Below are 26,769 nucleotides of genomic sequence, written 5' to 3' on the forward strand. Positions count from 1 at the left end.
ATGTTCAGATGTTCATATCTCAGAGTTACTGGCACAAACTGTATTATATTGTAATTTTTTGGACTGTTCCTCACCAGAATGTCTTTCTACACCGGACTGATGTCCAAACGCTGTTGTAGTTAAAACTGAATCTCTGTGGTTTGGAGTTTAGTTTCACTTCTACATTCCTGCTTTTAGACATCAGACTCACTGATTACTGATCGATCTCCTGCTGCTGTATTTGAGCTGTGTGAAAGTACTGCTGCTTCAAATTAAAACCTTTCTATCGGTGAACCAATGGGATGCTTTTATTGTGAAGAAATATGCTAGCTATTTTAAAAACACTGCTGAGATACCAAATCACATGACTGGCTGTGTTAAGCTTCTAGCTTGTAAAGTATAAACTCTTTCATATGTGGCATAATGTTGGTTTTATCAGTCTGTAAACCTGGCCCAGTTTTATTGCTTGTGTCTCTGCAGAGTCCTCCTCGTCACTGTGACCATGAGTTTCTCCCCCGGTCCGTCCGGGCCCCTCGGGGGCACCAGTATCCAGGAGCAGAGGGACCGCTGGGAGAGGAAACGCAGCCGGACAGCCAAAGAGTTGGTGCAGACGGAACAACGCTACTGCCAACAGCTGGAGCTGGTCACCACCGTAAGTACTGGCCACGCACGACTCTCTGTGACCGCGAAGGAATGAAGCGATGAAATACATTCAGATTGTTCTGTACCTTTTGAAGTACTAGTGCAGAGTTCAGAACGGGCCGGATGCTTGGCCTGTGTGAAAGGTTACAAAAGGCTCAACTCAACTGTATATGACTTACTGTGTACTTCTACTGCAAAGGAAAACATCAACCGAACCGAACAGACATTAAGTACATTATAAGACCTCTCTTTCACACTTCACTTCACTATTTCCCCCTAATTAACAGGGACGCTGTTTCAGAAAGAGATGCTGCATTTAAATTTTAAAAATGTAATTTTTCAATGCTGTGAGCACCACAAACTAATACAAATAAACTCCATCCACCTCCATTGTGTTGGGGATGAGGCAGACATCTCAGAGACGGATATCTGAGAGACGGATATAGACGCCACTACAGGGAAGATAATATGTCTTTTTTCATAATTTGGATGCACCAACCCAAATATTGTTTCCATAATAAAACTATACAGTGAATAAAGTCATGTGAAACCTTCTCCGAGGGAAAGGGTTTCAGTACTGTACAGTATGTTCCACATGGTAGTGTGCAGTACATATTAACATACTCAAGGTAGCGTTCATGGTTCTCCTCCTCCCTGTGGAGAGAACAGACTTTTTCACCCACCACTGCAGCCTCATTTCTACACAATTACTCACCCTCCACCCGTTCACTCCAATTAGGAGTCATTTTAGGCCTAATGCACATTCAATTTGCTAATCCCATTTTCACTTCAAATGACTTGAGACCAGCACAGCTGTCGTTTTATTGTGAGTGTTGTGGTGAAACAACATCCCTCTGTACTCGTGCTTCATGTGAGCCATGCAGATATACAGTCAGTCTGGGCTGTAGGGCGGAGAACTACAGACCTCTACGTTAGTGGATGTCGTGTTGTTGGTCTTCCGTTTGCTCTCTGTGTTGGGAGAGTAAGTGAGATGTCAGCACCTCCTTATCAAAGAATATTTCATCAAAGGCATATCCAATCAGAGTTCAGCCCAGTTCCAGCTTATTAATACAACTGCTGAGGAATAACACCGCTGTATCTGTATCTCCCTCTGCTCTCTTGTTTCTCACAGTACTTTGTGGAGATCTTGAAGGCCAAAGGAACCCTGAGGCAGGACATTAGAGAAAGCATCTTCAGTTCAATTAAAGCCATCCATTCAGTAAACCAGTAAGTATCCTCTGAATAATTTACACCATATCTATGGGTTATAGCTTTAGTTTGTCTCTAGCTTAAGAATGCAGTGTAGATAAACTCTTAGTTTACCAAAGCATATAGTCCTTATCTCCACCATTAGCAGGAGTCAGTGATAGTGTGCTGCAGTGTAGAGGTGTTCTCCTCCCTGGTGGACACGTTAATGCACATCAGCTAGAATTACTCCAGCTGATATCACAAGTGAAGAGCATTATTGTTACCATAAAAAAAAACCTTCTGGTATCCTACCTGACCTGCCGTTGAGGATCTCAGAGGGCGGGGGGGTGGCCGATTGGAAGTCCGAGCTGAGAGAAGCTGATCTCAGCAGCGTGTCTAGACGTCAGATTGATCTTGCTGTCAAGGTGCTGTAAAAACTCAAATCTCCAAGAGCACTTGAAAGACTTCAACAAGTTTGGTTTGATAAATAAGAAGGTTGATGTTTGAAGTTGGTACATGTGTTCATGCTAAGGCACTGCATTCAGCGATGGTACCTATGAATCAATATCATGACGGGTTTCTGAAAGCTGACGCCCAAAACTGAAATGTTTGTTTGAAGGTGGTAAGATTGAAACTTTGATCATCTCTATGTTTAAGATAACAATATTTAGTATCGTCAGAAAAAAGCCTCTGAGGCATTTTACCATCCTTGGATGGATCAAACACTAAAGTTAGTAAACTGTATGTACAGTACCTTGATTAACACCCGTCGTTGCGTGCTTCTCGTGCCAGGCTTCGCCAACATCCGCATGCACCCACAAAGCTCCTCAATTACAACCCGGTCCAACTCGTCAAGTACCGCTGATTGGGCAGTGGATAACGGCACACGGAGGCACCCTTAAGCGACAGTATGTGATGAACCGGGCTTTCAACTAACTCCAATGTAAACCCATCCGCGAAGTTATTCAAGAGTCGGAGCAAGTGGCGTAGTTCATAGTGTGAGAGTCCGCTAAGGGCGGGAGGGAGTGGTGGTGGACGGGTCACACAAATACAGGACTTTCAACCAGGAGGCCGGTGTTTGTGCTCCGTGTGAAACTAAAAGTAATGTTGACTGATTTTGTCACGTCAGTCTTGTGACTCGTTATCGCCAGCCCCGTGAGTCACATCAGTCGTTAGTCACGTGACTCGTTAGTCAGTGACGTTAACGTCAACCCCGACCGTTTCCTAACCCTAACTAAGTGGTTGTGTTGCCTCAACCTAACTTCCTGTGAAAATAGAAGTTTATTTTGAAAGGACACTATGCATGTAAGGGGCCTATACTGACACGCCGTCCCCAGTCCGTCCAAAAGTAACACAAGAGGGGTTCCCCGTACGTTGGTCTCTGATGCCGAGGGGCACTGGCCAAGCGGCGCTATTTGATGAGTTGGGAGTGAGACTGTTAGCAATCACGTAATAGCGGCAGGCGTGCAATGTGAATGGTCAGCCTCTAAATTGAGGAACCCATCTGATTTGCAGTCCACAGTCTGAACACAGTCTAACAGACGAAACATACACAGTCAAACTGAACCTTAACATGGAGATTAGTCCAGTATTTAATCCTCTTATGAACATGGAAGTGGACAAATATGCTGCTTTATGCAAATGTATGTATATATTTATTATAGTAAATCATTGAACAACACCAATCAATAACAGATATTGATCCAGAAACCCTCACAGGTACTGCATTTAGCATAAAACAATATGCTCCAATCATAACATGTCAAACTGCAGCCCAACAGGCAACAACAGCTGTCAGTGTGTCAGTGTGCTGACTTGACTATGACTTGCCCCAAACTGCATGTGATGATCATAAAGTGGGCATGTCTGTAAAGGGCCATGCCGATTTTTCCTCACCAAAGTTTAGCGTACGTTTGGAGCGTTATTTAACCTCCATGCCGACAACATCATATGACATGGTTGGTACCGATGGATTCATCAGGTTTTGATACCAGGATCTTCACTCTCGCTTTAAAACTGAAAATCACAAGTTGCTTTAATGCGTTAAAGAAATGAGTGGCGTTAAAATGAATTAGTGTTATTAGCAGGTTAACTTTGACAGCCCTCTGTAATGCCGTACACCATGATGCCGTGAGACTGTGATCTTTTCTGAGATGGTTATCATACCGTGAGAATGTCTAAATACCCCGGCATACCTGATACCTGGATACCGCCCAGCCCTCCTGCACAGCTCTACAAACTGTGGAGTGCGTCGTCGGGCTACCTTTGATTGGGAGTTCCATTTCCTGACTAAATAACGAGCGGTGTGTGGCTTCCCCCCGGCTCTCATCCTCTGCAGACTGACAGGCTTTCTTGTTGAGAGTGCCACAATGAAGATTGAAGTATGAATTACACAGTCTGATGTATTGGATAAATGGTTCCGCAGTTCCCATACATCTTCATTATGAGCTCCTTATTGAATCAATGGTTGAAACATAATGGCAAGCACTCCATTTAAAAAGCGGTCCATGGAGAGACAGTGTGTTAGTGCTAGACTGATCTACCGCTGCTCAGTGATTGATTATAGATTTCCACATATTCTTTTCTCTCTTCCTCTGACATTTGGTATACAGAGAAGATCTGCGTGAGAGTGCCAAGGATAAGTGATAATAACAGTGGTGGTAATTAGCTCTCATAGATGGATATGTGGGTGACTTTCTCATCCATCTGTCACATGAAACATCAAGTGTTACACACTGTAAGTCTGGATGCATTAAACAGGCTCAGTATAATCAACTGGCTGCTGTGTCTGTCAGCAACCTCCCAACAACACATATCGTTGTGGTAGTGACCCAAATGTGTCCATAACACCGAGTACCGGATGTGAATGGTTTTCATATTCCCTGAACAGATAGTTCCTGATTTAGTTCTTGTACGACTGCTTGTGTTTAGACAACATTTAACATTTGAGAACTTCTTTTGTTAAATGAGAATGATATTGTCACTGTCAGATGGAAATCCTTTCTTTTCCTTTGAAAGGCAGAGCGAGGACGAGGACACTCCAGACCAGGAGTCTCCAACCTTTTCTTCCTCTGAGAGCTAATTTGACAAAATGAAAGTGGCCGAGAGCTACACATACTGTAGCAGCGAGTCGTACGTCGCCAATAGCAGACATGATTCCTGTCTTACTTCTATGGTCCCTTTAATAACGTTCACTCAGCGCTTCTATTACAATCCCGTCATAGGCCAAGGGTTTTTTGTGTTTCGTCAGGATGTGTGTCACTAAACGAAGCCTCTGTTGCAGCGTTGGCCTCCTCCGTCCGTCTGCTAAACAGAGACTGTTGTTGTTACCTTCTCTGTTCCTTCTCTGTTTTGTTAGGGATTCATCGATACCAATTTTTTTCAGACCGAGTACAAGTACTTACATTTGGGTACTCTCCGATACGAGTACCGATACGAGTACTTCTCTGTGCCTAAAGACCCTCGTTAACAGCCAGCTGGAGGGTGTGAGCGACACACTGCAGGCTGGGGAGTCCCGCATACGAGGCGGTGCGCCGCCACCGGCTCTAGGTCGGCTTGGAAAGGCTCGGGGCGAAGGTGCTTCCCGGGGTCGTGGACAAAGTGTCACCGGGGCGGACTGTCCTCAGTGCGACCCAAACGCGTCGTGCGCCCAGGGCGATGCTCGGCCCATGTAAAAGGCCCCAGGGGTCTGTGGCGATGTCGGCAGCCCACCCGACGCGTTTTGAAACACGGACCAAGGAGTCTAACGCACGCGCGAGTCAGAGGGTGCAAGCAAAACCTCGTGGCGCCATGAGGGCTGGCTGAGGTGGGATCCCGGCCTAGCAGGGTCGGGCGCACCACCGGCCCGTCTTGCCCTTACCGTCGGGGAGGTGGAGCGTGAGCGCGCGATAGTACCCGAAAGATGATGACGAGAGGTTAACGCCACGCTGCCGTAAAGTGGTATCGGTGCCGTTTTGCGTGTACGAGTACATGAGCACAGTATCGGACCCGATACCCGATACTGTTATCGATTCATCCCTAATTTTTCTAGCATCTTTTTCCGGCGTTGCACTTTGTAGACACTTCCTGACCACTCGTCTCACAGCCGGCTGCACATAGAGACCGGTGTGATGTGTCCAGCTCGGAGGACTAACGGCTCGTTGTGATTAAAACTACGGTTAGAAAGAGCCCTCGTTGGTGTTTTAATAATGTTTCGGTTATGAGTTATTGATCCGGGAAGTTTGAATCTGTCAATATCGAAATAGTAATTTGAGGGAACGAATTAATAAAAGTTTCTCCTCGGGGTCTAGAGGGGCTGCGTACTTTATAATCTCACACATTTGTGAGTTCTTTCTCATAAATGTACGACTTTAATCTGGGTAATTCTGAGTTCTTTCTCTGGATATTAACCTCCCTCTCCTGGCTCCGTAATTATTATTTTTTGTTACCTACAGTGGCTCTGATGTTTCTGATGGAGCTCACATTTATACTTCCAGCTGGATGTTGAATGCTGAAGAGTCCCAGCCTCGCTAAGCACATCGACATCTTCATCAGAGGAACATTAAGAGAGAGAGAGAGAGAGATATTCATTAGATGATTCTTGTAGCTGGGCACTGATTCCTGAGATGAGTTGTTGATCCTCACAATGCAGCAAGAACGCACTTGAATGGCAGAAACCTTGGCTCAGTCTGCACAGCATCATGCTTCTCTGATAGTAATACAAGCGTGTGCAGAGTGGAGGTATATATATTCATCTGATGTTTCTGTCTTTATTTACTTAACTCCAGAGTGCAGTGGGAATAGTACTGTAGTAATGAATTCTGCCTTCGTTAGGCGTTTGTTGAGTTACGTAAGGAAAGGAGATGTATTGATATGCCGTGCTGCCATTCATTGTGCTTCTGACTGTTTGTGGAGAAGCAGGCAGCAGAAGGAGCAACCCAATTATCCCCAGCTGCTGCTAACATGACAACCAGGAACCAGTGGATCCAGTCAGGAGAACCAGCACTGGGTGTCACAATGAGAATAGGTGTACATCAGACGTGGACACGAGTCATCACAGCGTGAATCACATCATACAGTTCATGTAGAGCAACAACACGCTGCTTTGTTTCCTCATCAGTGAGTCGTGGTTCTGTTTATTTATTTCATTAAGTAGTCATTTATGTTCAGCGGATCCTCACACTGTGTCCTAACAATTAGTATTCCTCTGTTGAAGACCCCCCCCCACCACCCCGTCCTCCCTCCCTCCAAATGAAGGCGCCTTGGCCTGAATTGTTTGGTCGAGGTTGTATCCGCCCCAGATGTCGCCACTGCTCGGAATTAATGTGGATTAACGTGACACACGCAGAATGCTAATGTTATCTCCATCCTGCTGCTGCTGATGGCCAGACAATTTAATTGCTGTGAAAAAAAAAAAAGTATAAAAAATGTAATCCATAATTTCATATTTATCATAATAGCCTCTGGCAGTGAGAGGGGGAGAGAAAAAAAGCGGAAACACAGTTTTTCCCGCCCTTTGCCCTCGTTAGAACTCTCTCGGCTGCTCCTGCATCTCCTGATTATGAACAGAGGCTACCTTGGCGCACAACTTCATTAAAATCTATTTAAATCAACTTCAACGGCAAAGTGCTCCTTCTTACAGCGTGTACCAACCAGAAGTCTCTGGGAACATCATTAGAGAGGAGGATGTGTGTGTGTGTGTGGTACTTCCTCTAAGTTTGGATAACAAGCTCCTTCACAAGTGTCAACACCCCCAACCAATTGCATCCGTGTTACTGTAATGTGCCTGACAGGCTTGAACGACTGCTTTGCCTCCGCCTTGATCCAGTTGTTTTGTTCCCGAGTTCAGCCGGCGTGTTCTCACTACAAAGTGGCCCGGCGTGCCCTGAAGGTAGACCCACCGTCTTGGTCCCAGTAACTACGTCACCCACAGGGAGAGGCCTTCAGATGACACCGCGGAGCCTCGCCTGCTCAGCCTCCCATTAACGGAGGGGAAGCAAACCCTCTGAACTTTGCTCAGCCTCCGCACTTCCTCTAAACACATGTGTGTCTTTGCTGGAAACGACGCCTCAGATGTGATCGCGCCTTATTTGAGCTCCTTCCTTCCACTGATGCAGAGCAGCGGTGCGTTGTCAGGCAGTAATGTGCACTAACTCAAAGTCCAATGCGGTTTGACTGGAGGCTAAATGCTCACTGGGGGGCACTTTGAAATGAATGTGTCAAGGATCTGTGATGCACAACAAATATGGCACACATACTGGAACGGTTACTTCTGCCGTGTCCCGTGTTGGAGTTAAGGCTGTTGTTTGTGATTCAGTAATGAGTGCCTGCTTGTTTGCACGCCCTGAAGATGATTGACAGTGACTCCATGAGTTACAGTGGCTGTAGGTCAGCGTGGTGTGTATTTGATTTAGGGCCAAACCATGTGAGGAATAAAACAAATTGCATTATTTCTGACCAGTATCGCGATTACAATTAGAGCTGCAATGATTGGTCGACTAATTGAAAAATAATCGCCAACTACTTTAATAATTGATTAATTGTTAAAGGAACAGTATGTAGCGTTTAACGGGATTTATCTGCAGAAATGGAACTAATACGTTTTCTTCAGTGTTTAATCATCAGTGTTCTCGTTACCTTAGAATGAGCCGTTTATATCGACAGAGCGAGCGGGTCCTTTTCACGGAGGATGGCGAGATGAAGCTTCATGAAGCTCTCCAGCAAATTGGTTCACTAAAGGGTTCATTTCATCTGGGCTTCACCTGTCGGTCAAATAGAGTAACACAGGTAGATATATTCCAGATGTGTGGCAGTGGTTTAACCGAGCAGAGGGCAGTGAATGTGCTTGTGTAAATAAAGGAATTATTATTGGTTTTTATTCAGGAATAATAAGTTCTCATTTGTATTTCTGCTTCGGGCGTCTTCAATGACGTCATTGGTCTAAAACGATACGAGCCTCGATACAAGCTTCACAGAAAACTTCCTGAATTACTCGACACGCGCTCCGAAGCCTCGGCACATCACGTAACATCACTACTTTTTACTGTTTTCCACCAGATTGAGCCGTTATCTCATGTTTGTTCTACGGGGCTAATACATGCTATTGTCCTGGTTTCCTCTACATGAAATAAAAATGCATCCCGTCGTTTTAACCTGTCTGTTTTTTGCAGATCCCTGCTGGTCCATTTGGAGAACGGCTACTTCGGCCGAGGCTTCGAGCAGATCTGTCCACATCTGCACCACTACAACACCTACGTGGACAACATCTATAATGCCAGCAAAGCGCTCGGGGTAGGAACACAGTACTTCCACATGCTTATCATCACACCTCATGTGTCACACTCTTTGGAGCATTTCACAAGCTGTTTATTACATTAGTTTGTGATTAGATTTTAATAATCCCTCGTGGGGAAATTGTCCAATGTTCTCCTCAGTTATTGGACTGAATAATACACAATAACAAATGCATACAGTATGTGGTTATTGGATTCTTTGTTGCTGACACAATCAATTCCACTGCTGTCGGTGATGCCGTGGAACACTTTCATGTATGTCCTGCTGCAGAGCATGGCAGTTCTTCCATCCATGTCCAATCCATATTAATTGATTATGTGTTTGTTTATGAACTCCAAATGAATACCTGGTGAACAGCGACTGTGTGTAGTGACTGCAGTGTCTCAGTGAGGTTGACACCATGATGCCTGTATGGAGACTTAAACTGAAACCTGACTGCATGTGGCAACCAGCTCTATAGCAGGAGACACTGAGAGGAGGAACTGGCAGAAGGTTCCAGCATCCTAAACGCCTCCTAAAGTGTTCACTAATCAGTGAGCTTTAGAGGTGATAATACTCCTTTAAATACTGTAAAACTACACCCTCACAAATTTGCATACATCACTTGGTGACCCGGTGGACCGATGTGATCCCAGCGGAGCGGTACCAGAGGCATCTTTGTTTGTGGGCTGGCCTGCTGGGAGCTCCAGCAGAGACGTCCTGTTGCTAGCTTTGCATCAAAGCTGCCAAGATAATATTGTCTTAATTAAGAGTAAGGATGTGTCTGCAGAACACGGACTAATTGCATTGATTATGGACCAAGCCCCGCAAGTTTTCATTGATCCTCCTGCAGATCGACATCCATTATAATTGAGTGAAACAGGGAAGCGTGTTGTAGTGACAGGTGTGCTAGTTAACTCAGGTGACCAGCGATCGGTCTTCTATCTAAACAGTAGAAACCCACTCAGTGCCTTCATGAGTTTAACCTTTGACACATCAGTCTGATTAGGTTGTTTTTTTTAAAAATATACTGGAGGCAAGAAGACAGTGTTGTGAGTACCGGTTACAAACCTGCTCGGTAGTGAACGACACGCTGACGGGCTCACGGGCTCACGGGCTCACGGGTTCTGTGTTTTTGTGTTTTTGTGTTTTTGTGTTTTGAGCTCATTGTTCTCTGTGAGGTTTGCTGGATGTGGCGTCACGTAGCACCGGTTTGTTTTATGTGGAGCGACCACTGCACCGGACTCCATTTAAAAGATAGCCTTTTTAAATACTATGGGTGTAGGAAAGTATTAATACACGAGTATTGTGATTTTATGTGTTGTGATACTCCAAAACACTGGATGGATTTTTAATTAACCTTTTTAAAAATCCAACGGCCCGCTGTTGGGCCTGGCCGCTATTCAGTCTTTTGGTTGGTTGGACAGTGAAGTTACTGGTATCATAGTAAACTAGAGAACCTGATGAATCCATCGGTACCAACCAGGTCACACTAGCTTGTAGTGAAGGAGGTTAAATAACGCTTCAAAGTTCAGCTACATTTTGGCGAGGGAAAAACTGGCATGGTCATTTTCAAAGGGTTCCCTTGACCTCTGACCTCCAGATCAGTGAATGTAAATGGGTTCTATGGGTACCCACGAGTCTCCCCTTTACAGACATGCCCACTTTATGATAATTACATGCAGTTTTTTTGCATGCAGTACAAATGTGTTGTGTATTTCTGGTGTGTTCTTCATACGATGCTAGCTCTCCTCTCTCTCGTCATACTGAAGTCATCTGAGTTATCATGCTAACTATACGCCTTTCTGTCTTTTGGGGCTGCCGATGTACAACGCAGCTGTAACATTTGTGTTTCTACTTCAACACTGAATCCAACCTGTCAACTCTTTCTGTCTCTACGACACGTCCTCAACCTGATAAGTGATTCCTCTCACACCGTCCCCATCATTCTACTTACTCACCACCTGTCTGCTTACCACGTCCAACACTAGCTGCCACGGGCATAATGACCAGCTAAACAGCTGTATGCGAGCAGCGCACACACACACACGCACACGCACACACGCACACGCACACGCACACACACACACACACACCACAGCTGGCATCTAAAGTCAAGTGGCATCCAGTGCTGTTTTTAAAGCTCTCTCCTCTCAGGTCTATTTAAATACAGCAGCAATGTTTATTCTGATGATTTACGGGAATGACAAGATAAGGCTTTTTGTCATCTGAATGTTGACATATACTCATGCTGACATGATGTGCAAATGCATATTTAATAACATCTACAGCCCCCCTCCACCTCCTCACACTTCAGCTGGCAATCCAGCATATTGAGTGACAACAAGATGATTTGGGGGGTCTTGTCAGGCAGAGTGTACGCTTCTAGAAAAGTGACATGAGATTCAGGGGTCGTCTCTGGTTGTGACATCATGTCCATCACTGGTCTACAAGCTGCATGCAGATGAACAACACAGCTCCTAGTGAGTCCAGATACTCAGTCCGTTATGTTCCTGTTGATTAGTTGCTAGTCAGAGAGTGTCATAAAACAAGGTGTAGTACCTGAAGTCTAGACTGAACACACCGTGTACAGGACGTGTTCAGTGTGTACGGAGCATTCAGGGTGGGAGCAGGGGAAGTCTGTTTGGATGTGATTTCTCTTGGATAGTTGGAGGGTGATTTTAATGTTGCACGTGTTAATTAGAGACTTTGATCCCAATCTAATCCCAAACTAGTGAACAACCCAACAGACAATGTCACTTTGCAAAGCACAAAGCTGTGTGTTTAGTACAGTACGGCTCTGAGAGTAATAACTTCACAATGATTTGTTTGTTTGTTCTTAGATCCAGCTGAGGAAGAACAAGGCCTTCAGACGGTTTAAGAAACTACAGGAAGCCCGGCCAGAGTTCAGCAACCATAAGCTCGAGGACTTACTTCAACTTCCCGTTCAGCGGATCGATCAGTAAGAATCTGTTTTCTGTTTAAATGGAAAGGCCACGATGTTACGTTTCTTTTTCCCCTATAGCTAAATAAACCTGTTGGGTTGAGTTGGAGTCAAAGCTTGGATAGGCAACATTGGAGAAACCAGAAAGAGTACGATATGAGTTTAAAGTATCCAACTGAAAAACCCAGCTCAGTGTTGCTAACTGTTTTCCGGTGAAAGTAGCTGCTGTGGCAATACATCATGCTTCAGAATCAAATACTGCATGTCTCACAAGTACAAAAATATATATCCAACAAAGACAAAACATTTTGGCACAATCTTTCCACCGGGACTGTGCGGAGGATTTTCTCACAGATGAGTAATTTGCCCTCCACAACATTTGCTGCTATGAGTCAGTTTAAACATGCCTGAGCCGGGAGGTTGAGCAGCGCAGAGCAGAACCACGCTGAAGTTAGCTTCTGATTCAGAGCTTCTGCATCGGAGCTTAAAGGGAAAGTTAAGGGAAACTTAATTTACATTGCTGAGCGACCGATCACAGTTTCTTTTTGCACCTCTTACTGTTGTGAAAGCATGTCTGAAACCCACTTAACTCAAACACGTATTCCATTTGTGAAAATGCATTGCTAGACCACATTGGACCTGATCTCTTGCATTGAAGTGAGAAAGACACGATCTTCATGAAATGGAGAGACGTGCACATTGCTATTAATGGAAACAGGAAGAGATCAGAAAACGGGGAAATGTCCGACTGAACTTGAACGTGTTTGAGATAAATTAAAGCCTCAGCCACTATTTGGGAATTTATGATAAACATTTTGTCAACTACCTGAAGCGTTCCCTCCCCAGCAGCTTCAATAGGTCATATTCTGTGAGCTGTGAACGCCTCCATGATGCGTGTGTCGGTGCCATAAACCCTCAGAGACACAGCATTATGAAACAACATGGAAAGGAAAGCAAGTAGGGACGAATGATATCCTGCCTCCGATAATAAGATACATCAATAACTCCACCTGCATCAGTGTTGTGCTTCTATCTGCGTCGTCCCTATTGTACATTATCACTACCTACTGTACGTATATACAGCTCAGACAACCTCAAAGGCATTCCCTAAAACACAGGGAAGAATGGGACATCACACATTGATGATCATTTACAGTGTTAGAGAGTTTACTTTGTAATTGATGCTGAAGTTCTATAAGATATTCCTGTTTTGTGGAGGTGTTCCGGCGGTTCCGTTCCACCGTCGAGAGCACCGCTGGAGACGGGTCACAGATTTCATGCTTGACTTGTGCTTTTTTCTGTTTAGTTGTTTTCCTCTCAGCAGTTGTAACGTATAGTCTCTGTGACAGATGTAATTATTATTATTTGATGTAGCTCCCATGTAAGAACTCAAGACTGTCCACAAACTGTCAAAATCTCTTTTGTTAAGTTTTTTGTTGGCTGTAATTTCATGCGGTCTTGATCTTGCTCGTTAATTAGTGGAACGAGGAGAGATGGGCTGAAACGTGCTTCGCAGTGCCGCTAGATGTGTGACAGTGGTTTATCAAGCTGCTTGGTTGTATCTTAATTAGGCCCCTTCTCATGTTCTCATCTCTCCAGATGTACAGTCGAGCCCTCTCAATGTTACATCCGTCCATCATGGAAGAGAGAAGTTGTCTCTGAGATGAGCTGACCCTTCACCTTAACATCTGAGACACGCGATACTATATACCTCGTTTACGTTCACGTTCTCCTCTACACACAACAGAGGATCGCCTTCACTCTATTTTCTACTTTTCCTACACATCCGGGATAATGTGGAACTCTGGAACGCAGCTTTCTCTCGGATATTTCTAGGGATGCACCGATACCACTTTTTTTCAGACCGAGTACCAGTACTTACATTTGGGTACTCCCCGATACCGAGTACCGATACGAGTACTTCTCTGTGTCTAAAGACCCTCGGCAACAGCCAGCTGGAGGGTGTGAGCGACACACGGCAGGCTGGGGAGTCCCGCATACGAGGTGGTGCGCCGCCACCGGCTCTAGGTCGGCTTGGAAATGCTCGAGGCCGTCTCTCCCCGCCGGGGAGGGACGGGGCCCCCTGCTGCCGGTGCGACTGTCGACCGGGGCGGACTGTCCTCAGTGCGCCACAACCGCGGCTCAGCCCACGTAAAAGGCGCCAGGGGTCTGCGGTGATGTCTGCAAACTCACCCGACCCGTCTTGAAACACAGACCAATGAGTCCAACGTACGCGTGAGTCAGAGGGTGAAAGCAAAACCCTGTGGTGCAATGAAAGTGAGGGTCGGCGCGCGCCGGCTGAGGTGGGATCCCGGCCCAGCGGGGTCGGGCGTACCACCGGCCCGTCTCGCCCGCACCGTCGGGGAGGTGGAGCGTGAGCGCGCGCGATAGGAGCCGAAAGATGGTGACGAGAGGTTAACGTCGCGCTGCCGTAAAGTGGTATCAGTGCCATTGTATCGGAGCCGTTCTGCGAGTACGAGTACATGAGCACAGTATCGGACCCGATACCCGATACTGATATCGGTGTCGGTGCATCCCTAGATATTTCAGAACGATTATTCCAGGAGCTTGCTATTATTTCCTTAAATCTTTAGGCCATCGTAACTATCTTGTGAATGTTGTCTGTACTAGTGGGAGGCCTGTTAACTTTGTCTTTAACCAATAAGGGAAATGCGCGTCCCCTCCTCCTCTCATACCAGGATGCTGACCACTGTTGTATTTGACTCTGACACATAATCAGTCGGCCTCATTCTCTCCGGCTCGGCCCTCTCTCGCTCCGTCTTTTTCCTCTGCACTTCCCATCATCGTCATTGATTCGTCTGTCGTCCTCGGTGAAACTCGGGAGACTCGGGGGATGTGTCTAATTGTATGATGATTTTAAGTGGCACGGCTAGATAATCATCTACGGCTGGCGCCTTACCTTGCTCCGGCTCCGTGGCTGGGAATAGCAGGAAATTGTTGTCACTTATCGCCATTCAAGGATGATGGATGGCGAGTAGGGCCCGGAGTGTGGATACTTATGTTGCTGCTGGGGGAGGAATAAAATCATTGCTTTTATTAAGTGGCATTCACTAGAGCCGGCTGGAGCAGTCATTGGCGTCCTCCCCACTGAGATCACCATTATGACAGTGATGGGGTCTCGAGTTGATTGTGGCGGTGAATAGCAGCCCTCTCCGCCCGTATTGGCCGTGTTTGTGTCGATAATAGAGATGCGGCTCTCGTGGAGATGGCAGCACTTGGAGGCCTTGGGATATATTTGCTCTAAGCTGAGCACCATTTAGTATAACAAGGGAACAGCCCAGTGGCTGGCTCCGTGTAGACACTGAACACGCTCTATGTAAAGGCCGTACAACTCCACAGGTCTCGGGGTCATTGTCATACTTGCTGAGCATTGAGATGTTTGTGGCTGTGCTGGCCGCGCTTGATTTTGTCTTTCAATTGTCAAGGTGGGATTTCAAATTGACTGCTTTATGTGCTCAGGTAGTTCATCATCTCCAGCAGCTGAACACAGCGAGGTTCTCCAACACAAGGTCGGAGCATTGATTAATTTCTTTAGAGAGATTCTGAAAATCATAGCCTTTTCTTAAGTGGCTCGTCTCCGTGGTCTGCAGGTAGAGTTGTGTCTCCATTAATGATTTGTGTTGCATTGTCTGTCAATTGACCCCGTTAGTTCATTGCCAAGTTGGAAGTGAGGCTCGCAATGAAACAAAAGTGCCTCAATTATGGTGTTGAGATTGTCGCGTGAATCATTAGTTGATTCTATCGACCCTGAACGAAGAGACCGCACTTCATCACTGAGAAGAGAAGTTCAAGATATGGATGATTGAATATGAGCTCTTCATAACCAACTGACCCAGTCGACTTAAATGATTCATGAATGGACCTGAATCAGTGTTGTCCAAGTAGCTCTTAATTAACGGAGGATGCTTGAGATGTTTCGAGGTTTGGGAGACGGGGTCACTCAACATGAACAGCTTCTGCTTTTTCTTCTCTTTTTAAATACCCAACATTTAAAAAAGCATCAGATTTGCTCACACAAAACATAAAGTGGATGTGCGAAGGAGACGCTGATTCGTTAATTAACTAAATGGGTTCTATTTCTAAAAATAATTTAAAAAAACATAACAACGGTAATTTAGTAATTTAATCGGTGTATGCCCGAACACCGTGCAACACCGTGCAATACCGTGTAACATCGTGTAACACCGTGCAACACCGTGCAATACCGTGTAACATCGTGTAACACCGTGCAACACCGTGCAACACCGTGCAATACCGTGTAACATCGTGTAACACCGTGCAACACCGTGCAACACCGTGCAATACCGTGTAACATCGTGCAACACCGTGCAACACCGTGCAACACCGTGCAACACCGTGCAATACCGTGTAACATCGTGTAACACCGTACAACACCGTGCAACACCGTGCAATACCGTGTAACATCGTGTAATACCGTGGAACAACGTGTAATTCTTTTTTACCACTTGTCTGATCGGGTAAGTGAATTGCTAGATTTACCAGCCCGACGTGGCATTTTCCTTGTCCCGGGCAAGCAGCGATCCTTATTGTTGTTCCAGTGAAGCGTTTTGTCCTACTGAGGTTAAAACTGCTCTACAAGTGCAGTCCATTTCCCATCGGAGCATATCACGCTGCTCCGTCCCCGTCTTCCATCACCTTCTCTGTTTCAGTAACACGTCCTGTGTTCCTGTGTTGTTCTGTGAACAATGACGGAGTGGAGAAATACGAGTCAGATGCTTCAGCTGACAGGTTTGTATCTCGACTGATGATTCCGATCATTAAGGTTCATGAGGCAGACCTAATTATTTGCCTGCAATATATGAAGTTAAAACTGTCGTCTCTAACTCTCTCTCTGATTTGAGTTGAGTCACGCAGCAGTAATAAAAGCTCCAGTCATTCTGGCAGTTTGACTGAAAAGTGTTTCCTAATGTCTACATTTACACAGAGTTCCTTTCTCTTTGAGTAAATCCCCGTTAGTCACCCTTTCAGAGGGAGATAAGACGCTCTTCACAGTCACTTCATATTACATTTTAATTGCTCAAGTTTGGACAGCGGAGTATCTCCAGCCTTCTGTATTTACCGCGGATGTGCATTCCTTTCCTTTTAAGCTATTAAAGTTGAGTAATTACCCACAAGCCCATGCCATGTTCACTAACCCATGCAGAAGCCTGCCAGTGCATCTTGTCTCTTAATTACAAATTTGAATCCTTAATGCATGTATTGGAAGCAAAATAATTAGACAGATATTTCCTCCATCTCTTTTCTTTACTGACGTGTGTGCAAATGCCCAAATGACCTGACATGTCTGCCAGGAGAGAGTGAGAGAAGAAGCCTGCATATCATCTGCATATTATAAAGGAATTAGCAGCTCCTGCTGCAGCGGCAGCAGGCGCATCCCTCCGCCAGCGCATGCTTTCTGAAGCTGCATTCTTCATTAGAATATCTGAACTGTCATAAATATGGTTCAGATTACGTTATTGTCTCATTATCTCTTCTTTGCTGTGCTGCTAATGAGCGGGACAGGGCAGCTAAACGAGAGAGATCCGTTTACATTATTTGAAATGTGCCGTAATAATGCTCATTAGAGTGTTCCCTTTTTGTTGCACGGTTGCTTTAATTAGATTTTCGTCTCCACTCCTTAATAAGAACGAGGGCATCCATCGCTAATAATGCCTGTAATGTATTTGTTATTACAAGAAAAGACACGACGAGACACGAAGAAGAAGAAGTGGAATTATTTCTCTTTTTAAGCGTCTCTTAATTGAAGGAGGCTTAATTGGATCTTGTTTAGCTTCCGTTTCATTTCCAACAAGTAATCGACTACAAGAACAATGCCCTCCTCCTCCTCCTCCTCCTTCTCCCCTCCCCCTCCTCCTCCTCCTCCTCCTCCTCCTCTTCCTCCTCCTCCTCCTCCTCCTCCTCCCCTCCTCCTCCTCCTCCTCCTTCTCCCCTCCTCCTCCGCCTCCTCCTTCTCCCCTCCTCCTCCGCCTCCTCCTCCTCCTCCTTCTCCCCTCCTCCTCCGCCTCCTCTCCTCCTCCTCCTCCTCCGCCTCCTCTCCTCCTCCTCTTCATCCTACTCTTCCTCCTCCTGCTGCTCCTCCTTCTCCTCCTCCTCCTCCTGCTCTTCCTCTTCCTCCTCCTGCTCTTCCTCCTCCTCCTGCTCTTCCTCCTCCTACTCTTCCTCCTCCTGCTGCTCCTCCTTCTCCTCCTCCTCCTCCTGCTCTTCCTCTTCCTCCTCCTGCTCTTCCTCCTCCTCCTGCTCTTCCTCCTCCTACTCTTCCTCCTCCTGCTGCTCCTCCTTCTCCTCCTCCTCCTCCTGCTCTTCCTCCTCCTCCTCCTCCTCCTGCTCTTCCTCCTCCTCCTGCTCTTCCTCCTCCTACTCTTCCTCCTCCTGCTCCTCCTCCTGCTCCTCCTGCTCTTCCTCCTCCTCCTCCTCCTCCTCCTCCTCCTCCTCCTCCTCCTCCTCCTCCTCCTCCTCCTCCCTCTCCTCCTCCTCCTCCTACATACACACTTGACCAGGTTACTTTCATGCAAAGTTTCCAACGACACCTCATGGTCTTCTTCAGCAGATGGAGTTGCTCAGTTGCCATGGAGATGGTTGCTATCACATGAGCTAAGTATGAAACTCCAGTCTGGTGAACAGGTGGTTGTATATGGGAGGGGGGGGGAACGGTAGTCTCTGGTGTCAGATATGAGTATTCTATATATTGATCTTTCCCCCGGTCGTCCACTGATTTCTGCTCGGTGACCTTTGACCTCTTCTCTTCTCATTCACTCTCTTGTCTTGCTGTTTCACTGATGTGGTGTTTGAATGGTTTGTGGTCAGTGCAGACCTTGAAAACTATGTTTTTTAAGTCTGGATTTCAGTCGGGGTGGGATTCTCACCGACCACTACATGTAGCCATTGTTCTGGAATAGAGGTCTTCAAGACCATAAAGATTCTGACAGCTGATAAAGATGTCATGTTACAGAATCGCTGGGTGTTGAAATCTTTAAAATTCAGTGGAGTGCAGCTTGAAGAATCCACATTGTGTTGTTATATATTCTAGTCTATACAAACACAAACACTACCACACCACGCTGTTGTCACTCTCCAACACATGTCACATCCCACTCATGCCACCACGTGGACCAGCAGCAGTGGTGTGCAGTCTGCTGGTATCACTAATAGCCTCTCTCAGTGGCACCAGCGTGTCTCTAAAACAAGCCCAGACTGCACAAAGAGGGCTGCTGAAGGCAGACAGACACAGTGGAAATCAATGTCAATTGTCAATGCACTTCAAGGTCACATCATCCTAGTAAAAAGGATAAAGATTTCTGAGGAAGCTGACACTCTTCACAACCGTTACTTTAGATGAAACTGAAATGGGACAACAAGTTTCTTCATTTCACCACAAATTGATTTTATTTTCTGAATTGTTGCTTTGATTTTTATCTTCTTAATCAGGCTGAATGTTTATTAGTTTTCATTTAAAGGTGACATAGTAGGGATGCACCGATACCATATCTTTTTCAGACCGAGTACAAGTACTTACATTTGGGTACTCTCCGATACCGAGTACCGATACGAGTACTTCTCTGTGCCTAAAGACCCTCGTTAACAGCTAGGGAGTTCCGCATACGAGGCGGTGCGCCGCCACCGGCTCTAGGTCGGCTTGGAAAGGCTCGTGGCCAAAATGTCACCGGGGCGGAATGTCTTTAGTACACCCCGACCGCGTCGTGCCCCCAGGGCGGGGCTCGGCACACGTAAAAGGCGCCAGGAGTCTGCGGCGATGTCTGCAACCCACCCGACCCGTCTTGAAACACGGACCAAGGAGTCTAACGCACGCGCAAGTCAGAGGGTGCAAGCAAAACCCCGTGGAGCAATGAAAGTGAGGGGCTGAGGTTGGATGCCGGCCCCGCGGGGTCGGGCGCACCACTGGCCCGTCTCACCCGCACCGTCGGGGAGGTGAAGCACGTGCGATAGGACCCGAAAGATGGTGATGAGAGGTTAACGTCACGCTGCCGTAAAGTGGTATCGGTGCCGTTGTATCGGAGCCGTTTTGCGAGTACGAGTACATGAGCACAGTATCGGTATCGGTGCATCCCTACTTCTCAATGTGTTGAGTGACTCCCAACCTGTGAGAAACGCCGAATCTACAGCTTTTTTGTGAGGGGGCCTTTAAGAGACCGGCGTGAAAACCAACTTTTTAGACAGATATAGCTATATACAGGCAGACAGATGAGAAAACATTAAAGTATGTAAACATGTTCTAGTAGAACCCTGAAAATGAGCGCGATATGTCTCCTTCTCATGGCTCTTCAGTTCACTCGTCATTTATAACCTCTGGATGGAGTAATAGTCAGTGTTTCATTTGCTTTCTGCCGAGCAACTTGTCTGTGGAGGGCTCAAGTAAAACCAGCAGATCTCATCATGTTCCAGCTGTCAGAGGTCGTCACCATCAACACTACTTCAAAGCTCAACCTGCTCTCTCCATCTGCATCAATCAGCAGCTTAAATCAGACTGTGTGTACATCTTCTGGCCTGTTGGCTTCCTCTGAGGGGCGTTTAGTAAAGCACCGCTCGCTGTTTCCCTACATGCAGTCTGCAGCGACGGGACAGAGAATGTACTGTTCAACAGTAGCTGTGGTTCTGATGGAGGTCGGGTGGAACGTCGGATGGAAATGAAAAGCCCGACTCACTCACTTCCACCGAATGTGTTTGTTCTTCCAGTTTACACTTCCTCCGGTGATATTTTTAGCCAGTGAACACACGGTGACCTTGTTTACTTTCTGTTTCCTCAGGTATAAACACTTCCTTCAGGACCTGACTGCCAACACGAGTCCAGACAACCCAGAGTTTCAGCAGCTTTCAAGTGAGTGTCTTTCTCTGATCGTGCCGCTGCCTCAATAATCACTTCACTGCATTTCAAGGAAAATATCTTGCAGATTAACCCTGAGTGCTTTTTACAGTGGCGTCTACGAGATGCACGCTCAAAATTTGCACACGTGTGAAGCTGAGGTTGATGTTGTTGTCACCTCTTCCTGTCAGGATAGTCGTGGGTTTGTCAGCGACGGCAACCTAACAACAAGTGATGAGCGTGCGGTGATGATGTGCTTTGCATCGCTACTCACAAAAGACTTTTTGGTTCACTCACAGTGGAACTCTTCCTACCTGTGACAAGCAGTTTGGAGCACAGGAGAGTTAAGTAAAGCTGTGCAATTATAGAATGTAAGGCCAGTCCTCCAACAGCAGGAACACAAATAAAAAAGCCCCAACCTGTGCAGACTTTCATCTGAGCAGTCAGACTCCGTCACAGTGAAAGACAGCCCTCATTATCTTCATTTGAGGAACAAAGGAAAGTGCTCCATTTCCCTTTCATTCCTCATTTGTTGTTATTGTCGCCGCGGCGCTTTGGCTAGTAGAGAAAATGAAAGCGAGGCAAAGCTCAATGTGCGTGTAAGTTCTAGTTTGATGTGGATTTTTGACATAATTAATTGGGAGCGGATCAGAGGATATTAAGCGGGGAGCTATATTAATAAATAAAATCTTCCAACATCAACACGGATCCCGATAATGACTCATTTCAATCGTCAAATAAACAGCGAATCTGACTCAAGTTGCGAATGTACACAAGGAATTATTTATGTGTATCAATTAAAATCTCATTGCTGGTGTGCTGCCTTTGCTTACAAATTAAAACAGCCCCTGACTCTAAGATGAAGGTACATATCTAAATGTGCTCCACCATCGCCTCTTCCTCTTCTCATTAGAGAGCCTTTTTTTAAACTCAGCTGCTTTTTATTGGTATGCGTGTGAGCGTGCACGTGTGTGTGTGTGAGAACGTCCTATAGTCAGCCTGGTTGTATTGTAAAGGGAATTATTTAAAAAAGAACTTCCAGACAAATCACATTGTATATGATTAAGCAAACTAGCAGATCGAATCACAAGAGGCTTTGTTGTTGTTGTTTTCTCTTGTTGTGCTGCTCCCAGTCAGTTTGCTCTTCCTCTTCTTTGTTTCTTTACCCCCCCCAAGCTCCCCTTTTCCCCTCGCAGTGCATTCAGGCTGGATTTAATTGTTGTAATTGCGTTGCTTCAGGAGTTTTCATCAGCCCCGCTTCAACACGACGCTCCAATGTGCCCGACTCCGCCGCCGCTGTAGTAACCGTAACCGAGTCTGACCTGACGCAACTCTCCGACTCCGTCAGAGATTTAACAATAAAAGTTAACAGTCCTCGTGCCGTGTAGTCAAACACTGTCTAAATAGTGAATAAATGGAATAAAGCGGCGTGGAAGATGTCTTCAGAATGTCTAATGGGCTGGATGTATTATTAATGCCTCGGCCAGAACTCAGCTGAAGAATACCGTAATTAGGAGTTGTTGTTTTTCTAAAGCAGGCGATGGAAGATATTCCAAACACGTACAACAAAGGGAGGAAAAGTCTACACGGATGCCTTGTTGGGTTTACATTGTAATTGTTGTGAAGTTAAGCGAGCCAATTAGGCCGTGATTATTTTAGTGTAGACACGTCGCCCGGAGGATCAAGTTCATCCGCCGACTTTCAGCTCGCAACAAAAAAAAAAAGCAGGAAAAAGTTGAGCTTGAAATTAGAATCCATCTGTTTGTAAACATTTAGAACGACATCATTAACGCGTCCAAAATAACAACAGACGTTATTACGGCTGCAGCGCACTAATTGGATGCGTCTGTCTATTTTCATGATTTGCCTATTTGTTCTGATTGTAAAGCTTTGTACAAAAAAGTTTTCTTTACATGCAGATACTGTCCATGTGGAATAATACGGTTCATCCAGCGACAGTTTGAGGGATTTACATTGAACATTGTTTAGATTTGATACTCTGGGTATCGCTCCTGTTTATAGTTTATAGTTTGGAAAACTGTAAAGAACTGAAAGTTGGTTGACTTCGTCAGATTTGTCTTTTGCGTAGAATAGGATCAGATATTTCCTGATCATTTTTTTTATTCCATTCCATCAATTTATTAAGATAACATTAAACCCATGCAGGTGCACTGGCTTCTTTATGCTTCTGCGCCGGCCGTGGCTGGATGCATTATGTTTATTGGTGCTTTCAAATGGGGTCGTGTTTACTGTGTTGTGTACACGATATGTGTGGCGTTCGGGTGGTTAAGTCGTGAAGAACAACGCTGCTAAGCAACGACAATATTAACGTTACTGTCGGTGTCACAGCTAGTGGGTAACATGATGCAGTAAATGTGAAGACATAATGACAGAGGAAGAAGATGAGGTCGTTGGGAATATCAACATTTTCCTCAGACAGTTTATAGAATTACCAAGAAAAACAATTTACGACTAAAATTACAATATTTTAACTTATTATGCGCCGAAAAAACTAACTTCCGTGGCCTCCGCCATTTCTGACAACGTCAACAAACACGTCACAAGTCGTGAACTCTGAGCGTTCAGAAACTTTCCTCTGGCGAGGTCGTGAATACGACATGAGGGGGGCGTTCATATGGACCCAACTCGTAAACACAGTAAACACAACCCCATCTGAAGGCAGCATATGTCAAAGGTCAAGGTCACTATGACCTCATAAAACATGTTTTTGGCCATAACTCAAGAATTCACATTCTAATTCTGACAATTTCACACACTTGATGGAGTGATGAGATTTTGAACAGACATGGTTGTTAACTGCCAGCAGGGTGCTGTACAGGAGCTGAGGTGGAGATGGTTTGCTGTTGTGGTGACACTTTGGAGGAAAGCCGTGCTCATTGGGGGCTGCTGTTGTTTGCATACAATTACAGACTGACAGCTCAGCTGATTTGCAGAAAGACCGTGGATGGATAATAGGCTACAAGGGCAGCTGTGGTGGAGACCAGCATCCCTCTAATTAATACGACCATGCTAAGGCGTCCCAACACACACACACACACACACACACTGAACCACAGCTCCGAGCCCGACCCTCTCAGCGGACCATCAGGCCCAATCAGGCCTCTCGGGATGTTTTAATTTGCACTGCTAAGTTCTCTGCAAGAGCTCGCTGATGAAATCAGGAAGAATCAGGCCGCGATGCTGAGTGAGATCTTAAAGCAGTGATCCCAACTGCTCCACAGGTCTCTCTCTGTGTACCTGGGCAGCATTTGGTAGGATGCAACAGGCTTTGGTGCATTTCTTAGTAAGTAAGAAAATGTTAACATTGGCCGACATATCCTAATTAGATCTTATTAAACTCTCAAATATCGGTCATCTATAGTCAACCCAGTGTATTTAGAGAGCATCGAGGGTGTCTCTTTAAACCGTTAAACCTTTATAACATAGTACATACATACATGACATTTAACCTCTGCATTGACCTAAGTATTTTAGGAGCAGTGGGCTGCTGTAAAGTTCCCGGGGAGCAACTTGGGGTTCAGTGTCTCGCTCAAGGACACTACGACATGCAGACAGAAGGAGCCGGGGATCGAACCGCCAACCTTGTGGTTAAAGGACGACCCGCTGAGCTACAGCCGCCCGAAACGGGTGGATGTCAGTCCCTTGTGTTCAGGTCTTCACCGTGCCTTTGTGCTTTGATATTTATTTATTAGTTTATTTCTTAAGTAATGATCCAAACTTTAGAAAGAACAGTTTGGTTTAGTTTTCTTCACATTAAAATCAAGAAGCTTTGGCGACCCCTGTTGCCACGGTAACTATTCACTTATTCTGCAGCCTGATGGAGACGACGCAGAAAACACACCAGGCAGCGTCGCCGCACTAATAAACATTCGGAGGCGTGTTCATGTGTTTCAGGCAGGAAGAGATTCTTTGTAACACGGGTCAACATGTCACAGGACAGGAGTCACAGGATCTCTGTTTACTGATTGGCTGCTGCTCCTCTCTGTCCGTACGTCACCGCTAAAAGATAAACTCATCAACTTTTAGTTGAGAGAAAGCTGCAGCTCTTCGTAGACGTGACATGGCAGCTTGCGTTAACAGAGGTTGCATTGAACTACATTAATCTCTATTTAGTAAACTATTGGGTGAAGGTCAGTTATAACATTATCATGACGCGTTCAAATGGAATCTTGTGAAATAAATCCAGTTGTTTTAAGGAGATGTTTTCACAGTAAAATAGATATTAAAGAGTTGTTTAACTTCCTAACTCTAGCTCTAAGCAGCTTATAATATATAATTAAAACTACTAAAGCCGAACTTCTGTAGAAGGAAACCAGCGTTGGTGATTGTTGGAACATCGGAGACTAAGACAGTTTTATTTTGTTTCTGTGAGTTTTACAATTAAAAGTGAGGTAAAATGACTGTTTCTGTCAATGGAGTCTGGTGGCTTTGAGAAAGGCAAATTAATTGTGTATTTTGTTCGTTAATAAATTATAATAATTGTCCAAATCCCCGTTGATTTTATTTATTAATTGACATTTTCCATTGAACTTCATCACATTGATGCAAAACTGTCCGTTAACCGATGCTGTAATCTACCCAGAGATATTGTATTATAACTCAGACGGGATATGCATCAATGCATGGCAGTACAAATCTGTGTTTGTGTGTGTTTCCTTCAGGGGCGGTGACTGCGATATGCGAGGTGTCCCAGCGTATCCAGAACAATACCCGGCGCCATGAGAACCACCTGCAGCTCTGCCGTGTGCAGAAACTGCTGAAAGGGCGAAAGACGAAGGTGTCGGCTGCAGGTTAGAGCTTCTGATCACATATTCCTTTCATCCCCCCCCCACCACTGCATCTACTGCTCCATGTCCTTTGGGACACTTCGGGGTGGGGGGGGAGTAAGAGGGAAAGAGGGAAATGAAGTTAAGGATGGAGAGAGACGTAGGAGGTGGAGAGTTGCTTTTAATCAGTGGGATTCTTTGGACTTCCTGCAGGAAACTGAAGTCTTTTGCACATCACACTGAGCCCGCTATGTTAATAGAGCTTTACTGCTAACTGTTAGCGGAGTGAATGTCATCCTCTCGCTCATTTGTTTCCCTCCTCCATTGTGCTTCCCTCTCTACTTGTGGAGCGGTGGCCCTTTTCTTCTGCCACTCCCCCTCCTGTTGTTTGTCTGGCCTCCTCGTTACTCCGCTCACCCTGCCAATCTCCCCCAGGACCAATTAGAGCCCAGCCTCATCTTGCGGACCAGCAGATAAAAAGGAAGCCAAAGTGTGTGTGTGTGTGTGTGTGTGTGTGTGTGTGTGTGTGTGTGTGTGTGTGTGTGTGTGTGTGTGTGTGTGTGTGTGTCTGTGTGTCTGTGTGTGTGTGTGTGTGTGTGTGTGTGTGTGTGTGTGTGTGTGTGTGTGTGTGTGTGTTGGATATGAATGCATGAGTGTGTGTGTTTTTTTTCTGGGATATGCAGCCTGTGTGTATTTGCGGATGTGTTGGTGCGGGCTGGGAGCGAGCGAGCGCTGAATAGCAGCTCATCTCTCTAATGCCGATGTGGGAAGTTTCAAAAGCTTCCTCTCATCCAAGTTCTCAGGCCCTCGCAGCTCCGCCGGCTTCCTCTCCAGCTAATAAAGCTCCGGTCCCACCAGGCAGACTTCAGAGCAGCAGCAGCAGCAGCAGCACCCCCGCCCCGCAACCCCACGCCGACCCATTCTCCTTCCTCCCCACCAACACCACCTCTAATGTGGGGAAAAGAAAAGCGCTCTGCCTTTTACAGATGAGAAGCGTCGGAGCCCCTCAAACATATTAAGTAGCTCTGTAGGAGATGAGGGGGGGCGATTGTGAGACACAAAGCCTGAATCAATGGGACATCGATACGGCAGACAGTCGGCCCGTTTCCCTGGGAGGC

General features: G+C 45.9%; 1 protein-coding gene across 2 annotated transcripts in view; it reads left to right on the forward strand.

The window, feature by feature from the left end:
- The first annotated feature begins 416 nt into the window (after positions 1–416).
- The window catches only part of arhgef39 (Rho guanine nucleotide exchange factor (GEF) 39), a 50,673-nt gene continuing 24,320 nt past the window's right edge, over positions 417–26,769 (forward strand). For both annotated transcript variants that reach the window (XM_074625616.1, XM_074625617.1), the window contains exons 1-6: positions 417–631; positions 1,754–1,848; positions 8,958–9,078; positions 11,904–12,022; positions 20,809–20,879; positions 25,547–25,675. In XM_074625616.1, the coding sequence (XP_074481717.1) occupies positions 482–631; positions 1,754–1,848; positions 8,958–9,078; positions 11,904–12,022; positions 20,809–20,879; positions 25,547–25,675 (685 nt within the window). In that variant the 5' untranslated portion in view covers positions 417–481. The remainder of the gene's footprint in view (positions 632–1,753; positions 1,849–8,957; positions 9,079–11,903; positions 12,023–20,808; positions 20,880–25,546; positions 25,676–26,769) is intronic.

Source organism: Sebastes fasciatus, chromosome 23 (assembly GCF_043250625.1).
Source record: "Sebastes fasciatus isolate fSebFas1 chromosome 23, fSebFas1.pri, whole genome shotgun sequence".
Taxonomy (NCBI): Eukaryota; Metazoa; Chordata; class Actinopteri; order Perciformes; family Sebastidae; genus Sebastes; species Sebastes fasciatus.